Source organism: Rhinoderma darwinii, chromosome 13 (assembly GCF_050947455.1).
Source record: "Rhinoderma darwinii isolate aRhiDar2 chromosome 13, aRhiDar2.hap1, whole genome shotgun sequence".
Classification (NCBI taxonomy): domain Eukaryota; kingdom Metazoa; phylum Chordata; class Amphibia; order Anura; family Rhinodermatidae; genus Rhinoderma; species Rhinoderma darwinii.
In genome coordinates, this window is record NC_134699.1 from 8,135,165 (window position 1) to 8,153,957 (window position 18,793).

At 42.2% G+C, this 18,793-nt stretch overlaps 1 protein-coding gene across 1 annotated transcript in view; it reads left to right on the forward strand.

Annotated features, from left to right (window-relative positions):
* Positions 1 to 18,793, forward strand: part of OPRL1 (opioid related nociceptin receptor 1) — a 238,810-nt gene that overhangs the window by 152,668 nt on the left and 67,349 nt on the right. Inside the window, exon 7 of the mRNA XM_075846564.1 lies at positions 10,201 to 10,420. Coding sequence (XP_075702679.1) covers positions 10,215 to 10,420 — 206 coding nt within the window. The 5' untranslated portion in view covers positions 10,201 to 10,214. The remainder of the gene's footprint in view (positions 1 to 10,200; positions 10,421 to 18,793) is intronic.

The window sequence follows — 18,793 nt, forward strand, 5'->3', positions numbered from 1 at the left end:
ATAGCAAGTGCCGGCCGCATCTGAGTGGTTTGGGAGGATTTCACCATGTACATTGCAAATGGCGAGACCTGGGGTAGATCTGTAAGAAATCTGCAAGTGTTAGGGCAGGTTTGAAAATGTTTCCGCAGCGCATTAATGGGGTTTGGGGGCCATCTGATTTGGGCAACCATTGGGGAACAATGTCTTATACATTGTGCCACTTTTTTTTTCTCAGACGATAACCTTGCTGGGGGTGTGTAGGATTCCAACAGTTCCCCAAACACAAGGACACACCACTCTGCACAGCTCCTACAGCTCACATACATATATCTTTGACCGGTGATGAATGGTTTAGGTGCTGTGCAGGGGACCATGGCTCCATTCATATTGGGAATCAGTAAAGGTGGCCATAGGGGTAATTATAATTGTCAACAATCATTCTTGTGTCTATGGTATTAAAACTATTTGTTCCAAGTAATTTTAAGGCGTTGTACCAGATATTTCTTAGTCTCTCCTGATAAAATGACAGTCATAGCACGAAGTACACCAATGCACAGGAAAGAATACCCTTATCATTGCAGAAATGTTTGTGTGCTTCCAATGTCCTGATAGTGAAAAATATTGAATGTGGTCTGATTTGGGGCAAATCTTTACATCTATGGCCAACCTAAGCGGTCAATCTTCGAGACCAACAGTATTATTCCGACCTTTATTTTTTTTTTTTTACGTTTTAATAATTGTTTTTACAGAATTTAAAGTATTTCAATGGTGGGATCCTAGACCCTGGTCAAGGGGACAAGAGATAGAGTAGGCGGCCACCTAGGGCACCTTTGATGGAGGTGGGGCGCAATTAATGGATTAAAAAAATGGTCTACCTTCAAATTTCTTTGCTCAACCAATTGGACGCTGTGTCCAAGCTGCTGATAATACTATAGGTGCCAAAGCATGATGAGAAGAATTGAACCGATAGAATATCTACACGAGCTGGCAGAGGGTGGCCAGCCGACCCCACATTGAGATCTGCCTTTTGTGGAGGGAAATGGGGAGTATTTATTATAAGTTACCATGCTTAACTTCAGGGACACCAAGAGAGCTGGTCTTTGCTCTGGTTCGATGATCTGGTTGCATTGGCACCATAGTGTCAAGGATTCATGTTACAGATGCTTGTGTTTGGGGGCATAGGATGGAAAATCTGTATTAAAAAAAAACAAAGTTGACAAGTAGGAACCATTAGCAATACGTTCTTTATTGTAAAATACCCTCCTCCCAATTCCTCTATACCTAGAGAGACCATTCAGTAAATTAGATGTAGCGATGGAAACAAACATCTGTAACAACAATTTTCATGTTTATTGTTATCAATGTGATCAGGTATAGGATTTCATGAAATATTTGGAATTATTAAAAATGGTTGGGGGTGTTTTCAAATTTTCTTGGTCATTCGCCTAACATTGTGACCAGCCTATAAGGGGAAAAATGAAGAATTACACAGTGCCCATTCAAAACAATGAATCGTCTGTGTAAAACCGGACAGGACAGGTCCTCCAGAGCGAGAGACGTGCTTTGTTAACCCTCTCTACTCTGGTCAAGACATGAGGATCCTGAACAGAGGATCCCCCCCCCCTCTGTTAACTTAGAATTACCGAATAGGGTCTATAAAAGTGGGTTTTCTAAACTGGACAACCCCTTTAACACACTGGTTGTGGACTCCGCAGGCGACCATGCAGGTGCTTTTATCTTTAAAAAAAAATCAATCAGTTTACAGGACATTTGGTTATTTTGGAACAATTGTGTGTTGGGTGATTTTTGTACCATTTGTAATAAGATTTTAGACCCATGTCTGGCTTTACCCGTCCTTTCTGTAGGGCTGATTATAAATGTAGCCAACGATTGTCAACAATTATGGTTTTGTAGATGGGACTACAACCGTTGGCTCTGACTGATGGAAGTTTGTTCATAAGAGATTCAGCACTTGTTCTCAATTTTTCTCAGTTATTATTGATTAATGAAATGAAGCAGATACATGTGCAGCAGTGGGCATGATCCGTGCAGATATCTTGCAGTGTAGACCATGCTGCTTCATGTGTCTGCGATTTTGCGATTGCAAAAAGTCAACTGTTTGCAACTCCAAATCGGAGAGCATGGACACGTGATTTCATGCGCCCCCTACAGGTTAACATTGATGGCCAAAATGAAAATACATACAATATCTGCACGTACAAGATTGTCTTGTCTATGGCCAGTTTAAGTTTTACCCCCTTCCCACCTACACTGCCCACGTTCTAAAATTAAAATCAAACTCTGAACCCACTTGATATGGACAACACTCCCGACACATAGGGACAGAATCTGCCCCTTTCATTGCATCTAGCAAAATTTTTGGGCATTAACTCCTTTCTTCCCTTCATCAATGTATCCATGTAATAGCATGAGATGCTTAATACTGCTACCATTCTGCACTTGGGTGGAAATTTGTATAGAGTATAACCAATACCTTTAACCTCTTCCCACTCAAGGGCATTTTCTTAGCGCTTTCAACTGCTGATCTGCCACAGAGCATTACCTGAAGAGCCATAACCGTATCATTCACTGCACACAGGTCTATGTCTCTATAATGAGCGTCTCCTCTCCTCCCCTCCAGCCCAGGTCTGAGCTTGGTGCTTCCTCCTCTCCCATTGTCTGTATAGCATCAGCAGCACAATGAGTTAATGCAGAATTCCAGCCCTGCTCTCTGCAGCCAGTACCCCCTCCCTCCCTGTGTCTGTGCTCCCCTCCGAAGCATCGATGTGATTATCCCCCCTCTTCCTCCCTGGCCAGGGCTTTGCAGCTGTCTCTGTTTTGGGGAAGGAGGTATCATCAGCCTGAGAAGCCGAGAGGCTCAAGACATCACACTGCAAATCAAGGTGCAGCCAGACTGGGTAAGTGCCATCACCCCATTACCCCATGAATCACCTCAGAGGTGGCGTTATCATGGAGTACCCCTCCAACCCCCCTCCTGCCAGGCCTGCCTTGCTGTGGGATGCTCTGCTGTCATGCAGTCTGCACCAAGTGCCCTGTTGCTATGTACTGGTGTAGGGATGCGTGGTGCAGTGAGAAGCTCTGCAGCAGAAAGACCCCCAACTATATCCCAACTTCTGGGACCATCATAGACAGCCATTTGTGACCCCCACACACTAACACAGCACTGGGGTGGCACCAATGACCCCATATAGCATCCTATTAATTCCATGTACTCCGTCTCTTATATGTTTAGAGATTGCTTATACTGTTTTTGCTATGGTACATTTGCTGGACTGGATAACTTGTGGCTTTGCAGTAGTTGGGGGACTGCAAGTTCCAGCAATTACTATCAGCTGAAGGGCTACAGATTGCTTAGGATGTATGGAATATTACAGAGGAGCTCGTGTATTAGTCTTATTCACAGAATACTCAGGTGTTGAATGTACTACATGTTGTGCATGTTTCTTACTATATAGAAACATTGTTGCAATAGATCTGTTGTAGACAAGCGAATATTATAGGAAACGCTGTGCAGAGTGAGAAGTATGTATTCATTCTATGTACAAACACTGTGTTGGAGTAGGTGTGTATATGTATATTATTTATTTTTATATATATATATATATATATATATATATATATTATACATATACACACCTCTACACCAGGTTACGCTGCAGGCTCTATAGATGTTCTGCAGAGAGCAGTGTATTGAATGTCACACAGCAATGTTTCCAACCCTGGAAAGGCCACTCCACAGTACAGCGTACCTGACATGTCTACCTATCAGTCTAGCTATCTGTCTGACCCTTACTGATCGGTGATACATACCCCAAATAAATATATACTTTGTACCCCCAGAATATAGCAGTGGAATGACCCCCTCTCATGTAAACAGTGACCATTATGATAATGGGGGGGGGGGGGGGGAGTTATGCTGTAGTGTGACATAACACTTAATATATGTTTGAAACAGTGACATTCTGGGGTCTGGAAAATATGTAAACTTTGCATAGTAGGGATCCTGTGATGGAGGAAGGGATCAATTCTGTGGTCTATTGTAATGTAATATATACACACACACACACACACACACACACACACACACACTCACACACACACACACTCTCACTCTATGTAGACAAAAGTATTGGGACACCTCTTAATCTTCGGATTCCGGTGCTACAGGTGTATAAAATTCAGCACCTCGCCATAGATCGACCCATTCTATCACAAATGTTTTTAAAGAGCTCAATGTCTTCCAGTGTGGTCCTGTAATAGGACGCCACTGTTGTAACAAGTCAGTTTGTATATTTTATTTCCTCTTAGCTATTCCACAAACAACTGTGAGTGGTGTTATAGTAATGTGGAAGCGTTTAGGGACCACTTCAACTCTGCTCCGAAGTGGAGACCACGTAAAGTGCAGGAGTGCTGAGGAGCATAGCGCATAAAAGTTGCCAACGCTCTGCTGACTTTATTTAACTTTAACTGCAGAGTCCAAACCTCCTCTGGTATTAACATCCGCACAAAAACTGCCCGGGAGCAACGTGGCATGGGGGCCGAGCAGCTGCATGTCAGCCTTACATCACCAAGCACAATGCCAAGCGTCAGAGTGGTGTAAAGCACGCTGCCACTGGACTCTGGAGAAGTGGAAACGTGTTCTGTGGAGTGACGCTTCTCTTTCTAGGAGTCAGATGGATGAGTCTGGGTTTGGTGAATATCAGGAGAACGTTACATGCCAGACGGTATTGTGCCAACTGTAGAGTTTGGTGGGGGAGGGATAATGCTTTGGGGTTGTTTTTCAGCTGTTGGCCTAGGCCTCTTCGTTCCAGTGAAGGGGAATCTTAAAGCTTCAGCATACCAAGACATTTTGGACAATTGAAGATCCAATTTTATGAGAACAGTTTGGGGTTGAGCTCTTTTCTGTGCCTCATGACTGCACCCCAGTGCGCAAGGTCCATAAAGGTCCAACACCTTTGGGATGAACTAGAACGGAGATTATGAGCCAGGCCCTCTCCTCCAACATCAGTGTCTGACCTCACAAATTATCTTCTGGGTGATTGTACAAAAATTCCTACAGACCCTCCAAAATCTTGTAGAAAGCCCCCGGAAGAGTGGAAGCTGTTTTATTGCAAAGGAGGAACCAATTTCATATTAATGTCTATGAATATACAATAGGACATCACTGTAGGTGGAATGTGTAGGTGTCCCAATACTTTTGTCAATATAGTGTGTGTGTATATATACAGTAGCTTACACTCTATTAAACTTTCTGGGTAACTTGCCAAATGTACATTGGTATTGATATCATCGGCCTAGTATATGTTGTTCAACCTCGAGGTATATCCAGAATTGCATCTTTTGACACAAATGAATTGCATTTAAAGTTGTATGAAATAGAAATTTAAAGGGACACAAGATCTACAGTCTACATGGTCTTCATGTGCTATACAGTTAAATACAAACCTGTTATCAGGTTAGTGAGAGGCAGACTGTAGTTTTCTTCAATGGGATGATGGACAGGAAGTCCAGAAAAACCCGTGCCCCCCATGATCACTACTTTATCTCCTGTTCTGAGACATTTACATCCATATGTGACTGATATCACCCGATCCCCCTATGACTGTGCTGCATTATTATAAGTTGATGACTTTAGGATAAGTTAAGGGGAAGGCTCTAGATATGAATGACTTCTGATTTGATCCAGACTTGAAAGTAAACACTATGTGACACAGGTGAATAAAGAAGAATAGTTGTGTCCTTACACATGTTGTACTAGAGTAGAAAATCTTTTAGTGGTTTGGTTTTTGCAGTCAGATCTTTTGTCCTATAGGTAGTTATTGGTCTCAGTGGCGTTGCATTCTGGACAAGGGTTCCTACAACCTAAGACTTTAGTTTGTTGGTGGCAACATCTTTTATTTAAGAATGGGAGTATATTGATGAAGAAAACAAATTAATAATAATATAGTTTGTAAATCTAGAAGTAGGGCCCATAGACTGCAGTTTTGCTTTTTGATGGTAGTCATGGTTTACATTAATATATAATTAGCTCCCATGAGTCTTTGTACTGCAACACGTTTTTCTTCCTGAGTGGTATCCATAGGACTGGTCATACTGGTTCTTAAATAGAATGAAACTATATGGAATATCCAGACTGTTACACAGGCAGAACAGAGGGCAGATGGGCGAGGAGGTTAGTTTCAAACTTTTTAGTGTATAGTGCACCACAGAACTGCTCCACTTTACTATTGATGAGGTTTTGCTGCAACTGAAGCAGTTCAGTTAGTTCTGTAATATAGGAGATTGACAATTAAAGGGTTTCTCCACAGTAGTCAATCCCTACTTGTTAGACGGGTCTCTTAACCATATGCAGATCACAAAGTGTCCTCCTACTGGAACCCCCAGCGATCAAATGTAATCTGTGGGGGAAACCTGGCAGTAAGTGTTCAATTTCCCTGTAGCGCCACCGCTGGGGAAATTAAGCATTACATATTGCCTATACATATTAATGGCTTATCTGTGTAATGCAGGACAGGACAGGTCCTCCAGAGTGAGACGCGCTCTTTGTAACCGCTCCTCACTCTGGCCAAGAGATGAAGATCCTTAGAGTTCCCTATAAGAGTTTATGGCAATGACTTTTCTAAACTGGAAAACCCCTTAAAAGTGTAACTAAACTTTTAACATGTCAGTGACATCTAAGAAGTTTTGATCGGTGGGGGTCCGAGCACTGAGACCCCCACGATTGCTAAAACAAAGCGGCAGAAGTGTTTGGAAAGCCGAGCGAGCGGTGTATGGGCTCATAGACTTTCTATTGAGCATGTACCTCTTACTCGGCTTTCTGAGGAAAGCCAATTGGAAACTAAGCTGCACAGCGCTCATCCGAGCAATTCTGCAGCTTCATTTAAGAGATGGGTGGGGGTCTCAATGCTCGGACTCCCAGAGATGAAAGCTTCTGACATGTTAAAAGTTTAGCACATTCAATTTCCTCTTGTCCTTTTAAAGACATTTTCCTATGTACAGAATCTCTTATTGCATTAATGTAGGAAGTTGATATAGAAAATTGTAAGGTGACCACACAATGTTGCTTTGGGCGAAGTTGGGTGAGTATAGTAAAATAATAGACACCGCACGGCATACACAACAGAAATCAAAATGTCTGCCTCCCTTCTGGTGCTGGTTAACTGCTCAGCACCCCCTCTTAAAGGGGTTGTCCGAGATTTTTTTTTAAAGTACAGTTAGAAATACATTACACATATTAAAAATTGCATAATATACTTACCTGTGCAATCTTGCTTCTGTTCTGAGCTCTGGCTGCTTCTTCCTTCTGGTCACTTGAGCTCTGACGTCACCTTTTCAGCCGCCTCCACTGTCGTGTCGTATCCCGATCACATGGTCTCGCACCAGCGAGACCTCGGATGGTACACGACACGTCACTTGTCACGTGGTGTAGATCGGCTTCTTCTGCTTCACATGCAGTAACGCGCATGCGCTGTCACTGCTGTTCTCGCAGTCCCTGCTGTTCTTGAGATAACAGCAGGGGCCGCGCATGCGCGTTACAACAGAACAAGCCGATACACACCACGTCACAAGTGACGTGTCGTGTACCCGGCAAGAATTCAAGATCAACAAAGCAGCAGAGCCGGAGCAGAGAGAGACGTCAACAATCAAGTTCCCGACGGCAGGATCTGGAAACGGGGCCACTTTGGAAAACGTAAGTATATTACAAATGTATTTATTTTTTTTAACTTAAATGATTTTATGGTGTTGTTAAAAATATTCTGTTATCTCGGACAACCCCTTTAAGACAGGAGGACCCGGTGCTCATTAACTCCCATTGACATGATGCTGAGGGAGGTTCCACCCTGACATATTTGTGGACATTGAGGTGCCTATTTAGAGGAGGGGGGAGCATGTGCATATTCACATTACAAATTTGGCAGATGGGTCCACTTGGAGCCCGGACCCCTGCAGGGGCAGCCTATGTGATGGTAACTCACCACAGACTAGGACTTGCTTCTGCATTGTGTTTTGATTTATCCTGTTACGAATAGCATTAGAGTTGGGCTTCGTTCACATCTGCGTCGGGACTCCGTTCATGGGTTCTATCGGACCTGTCCGTCTGGGGAACCCATTAACCGAATACAAACAGAAACCATAGGCTTGCGTTTGCATCACCTTTGATTTTCAATAGTGACAAACAACAGTGACAAACATAAACCATGTGCACCGGATCCAAGGGTTCCTGTCGTTTGGACAGAATAAATACTGTAGTCGACTGCGCTATTCATTCCTATGCTTTCTGTTTGTTCAGTTTGGATTCTGTTCATGGATTCCCCTGATGTAACCCATGAACGGAATCCCGAAGCATGATGTGAACGAAGCCTTAAATTAACATTTTGGGTGGGGTCCTCTTAATTAAAATGTATTGTCACAGATCAATATGTTATACCAGCATCACTAATTCTCACAAAGAAGGCGGGGCAGTGACAACCTATTTTTATGGATTGTGATGATTAGGACTCTTAACCGCTGTCCTAGTTCAAAATGGTTATTAGACAGTCCGATATTATTTCATGAACGAGTGATGATTTAGCGAGTCGTTTGCGTTCAAAAGATGATCTATTCTTTCTATCTATTCCTGTTCAGTCAGAACTGTGATCGTTGCTCGTTCGCCCACACCTCATCTCTGAACTGCTAACGACTGAAAGATTTCTGATTAGACGAGGGGATGTGGCGACGACTAACCATAATCTTTCACTCGGATATATACGGCCGATCCACGGAAACCCAGCGATTCAGCGTTCGATCGTTGCACGCGATTACATGTGGCGATTATCTCGTGAATTTGAATGATTATACAAAATTTTTTATGGTAGTCGCTCCGTCGAAGGGCCTTTACTCTCCTGGAATGTTAGACACATTTCTATTCCTTACGCCGCTTCGTGGCTCTACAGATATACTAATATTGTGCACCATAATTTTAAGACTCCTCTCCGCTATACCCCCTTTTTTTTTTTTTTTTCAAAACGGTCATGGTAGGTGTAAAAATCTTCTAAATACATAATAGATTTGGCGCATTTCATGTAATGCTCTTTTTCTTTATTACAATTTATTTAAAAAAATTATTTTATTGTTTATTATTCTCACAATATCCCCTGTGTGTGCGCAAAGCCTGTACAGAGGCACATGGAGTACCGGCGGCTTCCTACTACGGAGCTGTAGGCACTCTGTGTGTCGCTGTTCGGCACCTCCATATTAAAGAGATGTTCTCCCTTTGCAATAGAAAGAAAACCTCTGTAGTACGGTATCCAATGGAGCATGCCATGTTTTTATTTGTGGGATTCTGTATGAAATCGGAGGTATACAGAAGTACAGGAGCCTCCCATAGACTTCTACTCAGACTTTGTATGGAGATGCAAAACAGTTGTGTGCATGTGTCTTAAGTGTCAGTCTTTATTGAAGTTCTTGCATTCTCTTCTTGAACCAGGAAGTTTAGGATGAACATCACTATAGATCGCTCCCCGATGGAGGAGTATGGAGCGTTATGGATGATGCTAATTTATGACTCCACAGCAGCAAGGCAGTAGTGCTAAGCCCTGAGCCGCCATGCCACCTATACCGATAACCATGTAGTCCAATGTTGGCAGTCCTACCTTTGATTGTAATATGCTTATTTACATTTTATATAGTCTCGTTGAATAAATATTAACTTAAAAGGGGAAAATGGAATTGATCATAGGAATTGATTAATAAGTCAACATATACTGGATCCAGGTGGCATCATTACACTTGTGTAGTCAATGGAGCTCTAGTCCTTCAGCCTTGATAATGTCATTCACTCCTCTAATTTATATACTCCGTAAATTCAAGGAACCTTCTTTATCTGAAGATGGACCTGACCAATAACAATTGTCTGTTTGCAAGCGTTGCTCGGGCATAAGCCAAATTCTCAGTCCATGCCGCATGTAAATGGTTAAGGAGCTGGTGTGAGGGGAAGTGTTCTGACCATGTGCTCAGTGACATTTTATTTTTATGGCTCAGCAAGTTCTCAGGTGAGATGTTTTATTGCTCTGCTGTTCCATATTTAATGCATTAGAGTCTCCTCCGCTCAGCACAGTGACAGGATCACCTTCTGGGCTGTCTGGTAGGTCAAGTCTGAAACTTCCTGAGTGGCTACCGCTTAGTGGTCTCCTCTTGAACTTGTCTTCTTCTGTCCCTCAGATCTCTGCTGACCGATGGATTTCCCTCTGTCGGACCTGCCCTACGAGGCCGCCTTTCTTAGAGAGTTCTTACGCAATTCATCCCTGAATGGCAGTTTCTTCAACGGAACAGGAGACCGGTTCTTACCGCTGGGCATCCAGGTCACCATAGTTGTGGTGTATCTGATTGTCTGCGTGGTGGGCCTTGTGGGCAACTGTGCGGTGATGTACGTCATTGTTAGGTAAGACATATATTCATTGATGAATATGCGTGATTGTATCAATAGGATTCTGTCATTTATTATTCCAATAAGTGGCCTTATTTTAGTACTTCAACTGTGAAATTGAAGCTCTACAATGAAATGAAATACATGTTTAAGTCTTCAATGAAATGCGTGATGGTATTATTCTAAGCAAAGCAGAATTATGGTACATTTCCTATATTGTGCTATTGCGTTGTATTGTGTGTATAAGTTGTCTTAGCCGTGACCGGATTGTTTGACCATTCAAATAAAATTATCTTTTTTTATTATATATATGCCCACTGGAGGTTTTTCTATAAAACAAGGAAGGTTTCCACAGACAGGATTGGGGGCATGGGTTCATGTGGATGTGTAATAATCTGGTTGAATTGGTATTTTTCAGCTGAACTCCATAACGTTCCCTCAAGATTAATCTGCATAGTGGTTTTAAACCCTTAGAACAGCCAATGGAATCATCATTGTGTGATCAACCAGATGAACTACTATGTTAATGTGGCCGTATTATGGATTCGTACTACGTGTTTATTACGGCCGTACGCTTGTGTCCTAAGGCCGGATCAACTCTATAAATCACCTGTCCAATGGGTCTAATATAGAATTTTTGGTTGATTGTTATTAAGGCAAGTTTAATGAAAAAAGTATCCGTGCCTTTTAAAAAAGCCTTGTGAACACCAAAATTCCCATTACTGGCTCTGGACTTCAATGTTTTGTTGGCTTTTCTTCCAGGCGGAGCTAAATTTGTCATTTACCTGTGTCTTTTAAGTTACGCTAAATAACACAAAGTGATGTCTCCATACGTTGCGCCAAATTGGCAAACTTCACTCTGCTACCTGTGAACACTTACCTGCCTGCATTTGTTAGCATGTGCAACTTCTAAGTCCTTTTTCACTTTGTCTTCTACGGTCAGTGGCTTTTTTTGTTTTTGTTTTGCATTGCTATACACATAAATCTGCTATTACATGGGGTAACTTTGCCCTCACTTATCTTTTTCACCCACATGAGTCAGTTTGGGGTTGTGTTATAATATTTGCTAACCAGTAATTCACATATTACTTTTCAACAGTCATCCAATGATCAGCCAGTAATATATATTTATATAAATCTTGCTTCACTGTTGCCAATATAATTTGTCCGACTGCTTCGCTACCATGGCAACAGCAACCATGAAAAACTGCATCGAGTCAAAGCTGAATGTAAAACACACATTGTAATGTAGATTGTATACCCCAGGCATCATACAGTGGGGAGCTGGGTGGGATAATGCAGATATAATCTTAGCCCAATTTATTGAGCAACAGTCTAAAAAATCTAGAACACACAATATGAGCTTCTATAGGCTACAGTCATTGTTTGCTTCTAAAGACTGAGTATAAAGGCGTCGTTTGCATAGCATTACTATTTATGACCACTATATACCACCTCCCACACTGGAGAAATACCGCACCCCTTATGGGTGCCCTTAGAAAATAGACTTAATAGAAATCCATGGCTTTGACTAGGTAACCCTTAGGCTAGATTCACGCGAGCGTATGAAACCTCGGACGTGAAAAACTGCCGTTTTCACGTCGGAGGTGCATCCGTGCTGCAACCCTGCGGGATGAGTTATCACGCATCCTCCATAGACTAGAGTCTATGGAGGGATGCATGATCGCAAAAAAAATAGGACTTGTCCTATTTTTTAACTGACCCTTACCACAGTCTGTTGAAACAATGGCCGGTCATAATCAACTTTCGTGTGAATAAGGCCTTAGGCAGGGTTCCCACGGGTCGGATGTTGCTTAAAAGCATGCAGCGTATCCAACCTAGAATCTGCCGCAAAATCCGCCAGAAAAACTGCACCAAATTGTCGTGCAGTTTTTATGGCGGAATCTCTGCAGCGGAAAACAGCGCTTAAAGGAAATAAAAAAAAGTCTATACTTACCCCTGGCCGTTGTAATGGCGAATTTTGTCCGTGCAGTCCAGCTTCCTAGGATGACGCTGCAGCTGTCACATGGGACGAAACATAATCCCAGGAAGCCGGTCTGGACGGAGAACAGTACAAAGCGTCGCTATGACAACAGTCGGGTTATCAGTATTAACTTTTTTTTATTCATTTTACACAAAAAAAGCTGTCTTTATTTTATTTGAGATTTTTGCGGCAAAAGTGGCAATACTTGGCTATTTGTTGCGAGTTTTGCATCACTCAATGGGGAAAACACGCAACGGAAGAGCAACGAATCCGCAGCATAAATTAACATGCTGCAAATTTAAATTCCGCGCCGCAGGTCAATTAATAAATGTTTTTGCTGCAGAATTTTTTTTCTACATTGTACACATGAGATTTGTTCACAAGTTCCCTTTTATTATTATGTATAGGTTTGATCCATAGTTCCTACTACAGTTTTTGGCATAGGTGGTCACTGGAAAAAAAAAATGAAAAACGCGATTACCATAAAAACAAATGTCGGGAAAAAATAATGTTGCAATTTGACCATGTTGCAGTCATGTATAAAAGAACACGAATGAATGGGGATCGGTCATATAAAACTGAAATATGCGGTTTATGTTCTGGTCAAGCAGACCAGGCTTTATTTTCAATTTTAGTAGTATAAAAACAAGTACAAAGAAACAATCCAGAAAGTACAGGTAACAAATAAGGCACTGCTACCCCTATTACAATGACAGTCCTCAGTAGGATATGGCTACTCAATAGCATCCCATTGGTATAAGAGACAGTTAAGCCGGAGTATTAAGGTGCCAACATCCATTACCCAACATAGGGAAACACACGTTCACCCTCTATTCATCCAAATGCTCCAATATCCCGAGCTATTCCCACACCCACTTAATAATATAAACATTAAACCACAGTTTCTGAGATTTCCAACCGCCTGGACCACAGCTTTCTCTTTATCAGGACAGTTTCTGTTGAGAGATCATTTCTGATACATGGGTACATATTTTTGTTCACCAGCTGCATCCACTGTAACAGACTCGGACACCCAGTGGCCTTCCAAGCCATAATCCTAACCTTCCTAGCACAGAACAGAACAAATCAAAAGCAGATTTTGTCATAGTGGCCCTGTACAACCTCCATTTATATTACCCAAAAGACATGTCTGGGGAGTGAGGAGTCGAGAGAACCCAAAGTGTACATGAAGGAAATCTAGCACCTCCGACCAAAAGGGCAGTATCCCAGGACACAACCACACACAATGTAGATATGTGCCAGTGTCCGATTGACACCTAAAACATCTATCCGAAATAGAAGCTCCAATTCTCTGGAATCTAACCGGTGTGTAATGTATCCAGTGCAGAAAATGCGATTGTATCAGAAAATCTCTAACACTTATAACAGTCGAGCAGATTTTTTTTTGTATCCTTCAGACTTCCTAATGAATCATTTGTGCAAATGTTGTTCTCACCATATCTTCATGCTCCTGTTGAAATCTGATGGTACCACAGAGTCAGTGAGGGGCTCATTGGTACATGCCATCAGCACTTCTACCCCATGAATATTTTAAGGAAAGATGGCTGCTAGTCCTCCGTGCTGGAGCATGGTTTCTGAATTGAGTTGGGGGCAAAAGGCAGGAGAGTCATTGACTCTATTGGAAAGTTTCTAGAACTTACGATGTAGCAGTATGTAGTCAACTCTGAAGGTATATTCATGTACAAACCAAATTTGTTGTACGGGGAAAAATAAAAAACAGAATATAAATTTTGTTTCTTCAGATCTGTTTGGGGTGTGCACACTTGTGGGGGAATTTATAAAAAAAAAAAGAGCTATGAATTACCCGTTGAGCCATATACAATGCAGAATTATGTGATGAACAGTATATAATGTAGAATTATCCAGTGAGCAGTATACAATGTAGAAATATCGGATGGGCAGTATACAAGGCAGAAGTATCGGATGGGCAGCATACAAGGCATCAGAGCTATCTGATGAGCAGTATACAAGGCAGAAATATCTGATGAGCAGTATACAAGGCAGAAATATCTGATGAGCAGTATACAAGGCAGAAATATCTGATGAGCAGTATACAAGGCAGAGCTATCTGATGAGCAGTATACAAGGCAGAGCTATCTGATGAGCAGTATACAAGGCAGAGCTATCTGATGAGCAGTATACAAGGCAGAGCTATCTGATGAGCAGTATACAATGTAGAAATATCGGATGGGCAGTATAGAAGGCAGAGCTATCTGATGAGCAGTTTACAAGGCAGAGCTATCTGATGAGCAGTATACAAGGCAGAAATATCTGATGAGCAGTATACAAGGCAGAAATATCTGATGAGCAGTATACAAGGCAGAAATATCTGATGAGCAGTATACAAGGCAGAAATATCTGATGAGCAGTATACAAGGCAGAAATATCTGATGAGCAGTATACAAGGCAGAGCTATCTGATGAGCAGTATACAAGGCAGAAATATCTAATGAGCAGTATACAAGGCAGAAATATCTGATGAGCAGTATACAAGGCAGAGCTATCTGATGAGCAGTATACAAGGCAGAGCTATCTGATGAGCAGTATACAAGGCAGAGCTATCTGATGAGCAGTATACAAGGCAGAGCTATCTGATGAGCAGTTTACAAGGCAGAGCTATCTGATGAGCAGTATACAAGGCAGAGCTATCTGATGAGCAGTATACAAGGCAGAGCTATCTGATGAGCAGTATACAAGGCAGAGCTATCTGATGAGCAGTATACAAGGCAGAGCTATCTGATGAGCAGTATACAAGGCAGAGCTATCTGATGAGCAGTATACAAGGCAGAGCTATCTGATGAGCAGTATACAAGGCAGAGCTATCTGATGAGCAGTATACAAGGCAGAGCTATCTGATGAGCAGTATACAAGGCAGAGCTATCTAATGAGCAGTATACAAGGCAGAAATATCTGATGAGCAGTATACAAGGCAGAGCTATCTGATGAGCAGTATACAAGGCAGAGCTATCTGATGAGCAGTATACAAGGCAGAGCTATCTGATGAGCAGTTTACAAGGCAGAGCTATCTGATGAGCGGTATACAAGGCAGAAATATCTGATGAGCAGTATACAAGGCAGAGCTATCTGATGAGCAGTTTACAAGGCAGAGCTATCTGATGAGCAGTTTACAAGGCAGAGCTATCTGATGAGCAGTATACAAGGCAGAAATATCTGATGAGCAGTATACAAGGCAGAGCTATCTGATGAGCAGTATACAAGGCAGAAATATCTGATGAGCAGTATACAAGGCAGAGCTATCTGATGAGCAGTATACAAGGCAGAGCTATCTGATGAGCAGTATACAAGGCAGAGCTATCTGATGAGCAGTATACAAGGCAGAGCTATCTGATGAGCAGTATACAAGGCAGAGCTATCTGATGAGCAGTATACAAGGCAGAGCTATGTGATGAGCAGTATACAAGGCAGAGCTATCTGATGAGCAGTATACAAGGCAGAGCTGTCTGATGAGCAGTATACAAGGCAGAGCTATCTGATGAGCAGTATACAAGGCAGAGCTATCTGATGAGCAGTATACAAGGCAGAGCTATCTGATGAGCAGTATACAAGGCAGAATTAGCCGGCAAACCATTTACAATGCAGTTTCCATATGATGTACATATTGCTTAGTGATCTGGTATGTAGTGGGCCTTTCTGTCCCATCTGGTTATTGTTAGCTCTCACAGGTTGCTCAGTTTTGAAAACACATAACATCTTGGATAAATAAAACAAGCAGCAACAAACCAGCAGAGTGATTAGTATCATAGCTTTCCCTATGTGTTTACATAGCAGCCCAGCTCCATACCACAATCCTTTCTGCGCTAGAACAAAACTTAACTGTAAACGAATATATCATTAATTATTCAAGATTAAGGCAGCTATGAATAGGAACAGGGCTGTCAATCAACGCTGAGTTCCTTGAAACCGAGCCATATTCCACAGTGGATTGTAATGAAGCAGTTCGGTTGGACCATAACACATTCCAAACGTTTCTAGGAACAAGATTATAACAGCACCAATTTGTAATTAATCTTGGATGGATTTTGCAGAATACAAGTTATCTGTCCACAGACTTAGGCCCCATCGTCCGTGGCCGTAATCACGTTCTGTGATTATAAAGTATGTCATCTTTTCTGGAAGTTTTCTACGGCACGGACACCTTCCCTTAAATATACGGGAAGGTGCAAGTTGGCCATAGAAATGAACGGGTCCGTAATTACTGACTAAATCTACGGTCGTGTGCATGGGGCCTTAGAGACAGTCGAAATAATAAAGTGATATATAAATGTCACCTCCATAGTCAACATCTTACACGGTCCTGGAGCTTGAGGGGGGCTTAAAGAGTACATCAGGGTCCAGTCCTTTAAATAATGTGATATTTGGGGGAGAATGATACAGACTTTGCATTAGGGCCCAGAAGCTTGAAGTTATGTCTCTGGTTCTATATTAGGAGGTGAAGGTTCTGGATAGGGCAGGGTTAGGGCACAAAAAGGTTACGTATAGGATCCAGCAGTTTTATTCCAGCCCTATATAATCTGGGTAAGCCTTAAGCGAGACCAGAAGACACTCAAAGGAAACTCCAGTATGAGGTTATTTTTTTAGGGATCCTTTATAAATTCTCTCTTACATAATTCGATGCAGTATACAATGCATTCATTTTGGTAAGGCTAGAATCATGTCTACGTGATTCTTGGTAAAGTATATAAGGGATCTCTTAGGCCTCATGCACACTTCCATCACCGTTTTCACGGCCGTTTCTCACGGATCCGTGTGTCCATTATGGTATCCGTGTGTACTCTGTGTCTGTTCCATGTTTCCGTTTCAAACGGACGTTGTGCTTCCGTGTTTCCGTAAAAAAAAAAAAGGAAGGTATTGAACTTTATTTGAACTTGTCAAATGTCCCAGTCTGTGAACTTTGGCAACCCCTGCCGTTGCTAGGGCAACGGATCCGTCAAAAACAGACGGCACACTAAAGCCTTCCGTGTGCCGTCCGTTTTTTTCACTGACCCATTGACTTCTATGGACCCACGGTCACGGAATCACTGAGAAAGTAGGACATGCTCTACTTTTGACGGAACGGAACAACTGATCCGTGAAAATAACGGAAGTGTAGCATCCTGACCCATTCATTTCAATGGGCCATTGAAATGAATGGGTCAGGATGCTATCAGTGAAAAAGACCGCACCCTGAAGGAAAAAACTGAAGTGGGCATGAGACCTTAAAGAGGCTCTGTCACCAGATTATAAGTGCCCTATCTCCTACATAATCTGATTGGCGCTGTAATGTAGAGAACAGCAGTGGTTTTTATTTTGAAAAACGATAATTTTTGAGCATGTTATGAGCTAGTTTAGATTTATGCTAATGAGTTTCTCAATGGACAACTGGGCGTGTTTTTACTTTTTACCAACTGGGTGTTGTTCAGAGGAGTGTATGAGAGTGACCAATCAGTGTCCTGCACTTCTCATTGTTCCAGCCCAGCATGATCCACAGCACAGTGTGATTGTGCAGTGAAAGAAGTAAACACGCCCAGTTGCTAAAAACACAATACACGCCCAGTTGGAAAGAAGAGAAAACACGCCCAGTTGTCCATTAGAAAGGCTCATTTGCATAAATATAAAATTGCTCATAACTTAGCCAAAAATGATCGTTTTAAAAAAACAAACAAAAACGTTACTGTTATCTACATTGCAGCGCCGATCACATGCAATAGGAGATAGTGATTTGATAATCTGGTGACAGAGCCTCTTTAAGCTGAGGTTGAATCCACTAGAGTCCATATAGACCCCATAGGTTCCTTTTTGCCCCATGCAGGAGTTGCCTTCTTAGGAGTACCCCTGCACATATCCCTTATTAGGACATATTAATGTCGTAGAGATGGGTGTTCTGGTTGGTTGAACCCAATCAGCCAAGCAGAGAACCAGTCCAAAATGCAGCGCTTGTTCTGTGGACTCTGAATTAACTTCATTATGGTTGCTCACCCTACAGGGGAAATGTGCAGGTGGCCGTTTCAGCAGTTGGACTCCTGCGACCAGCTATTCGCCTGGAGAAGGGGAGGCTACATTCAAAAAGGGGTCCTGGCTGGACAACCTTATTAATAGAGCCCAGTGGTGGACTCCTGTCTGAAACGGTAGGAGACTGTCTACTCCAGCTCTGTTGAATGGCGAATGATTTCCCGTGAAGTGACGTCACCATTGCCAGCTCATCGGACCAGGCTCGGCCTTTCATCAATGAACTGTTCTACCAGATTGTTTTCATTGCTCAGAATAATCCCCAGAATATATAGGAAAATTCTTTCAGAATATAATCTGGAGCTGTGTGACTCTTCTGTAGCTTTATTATAATGGGTAAAAACATTTAAAGGGCAAGTTTGGAAAATAAATTTAATG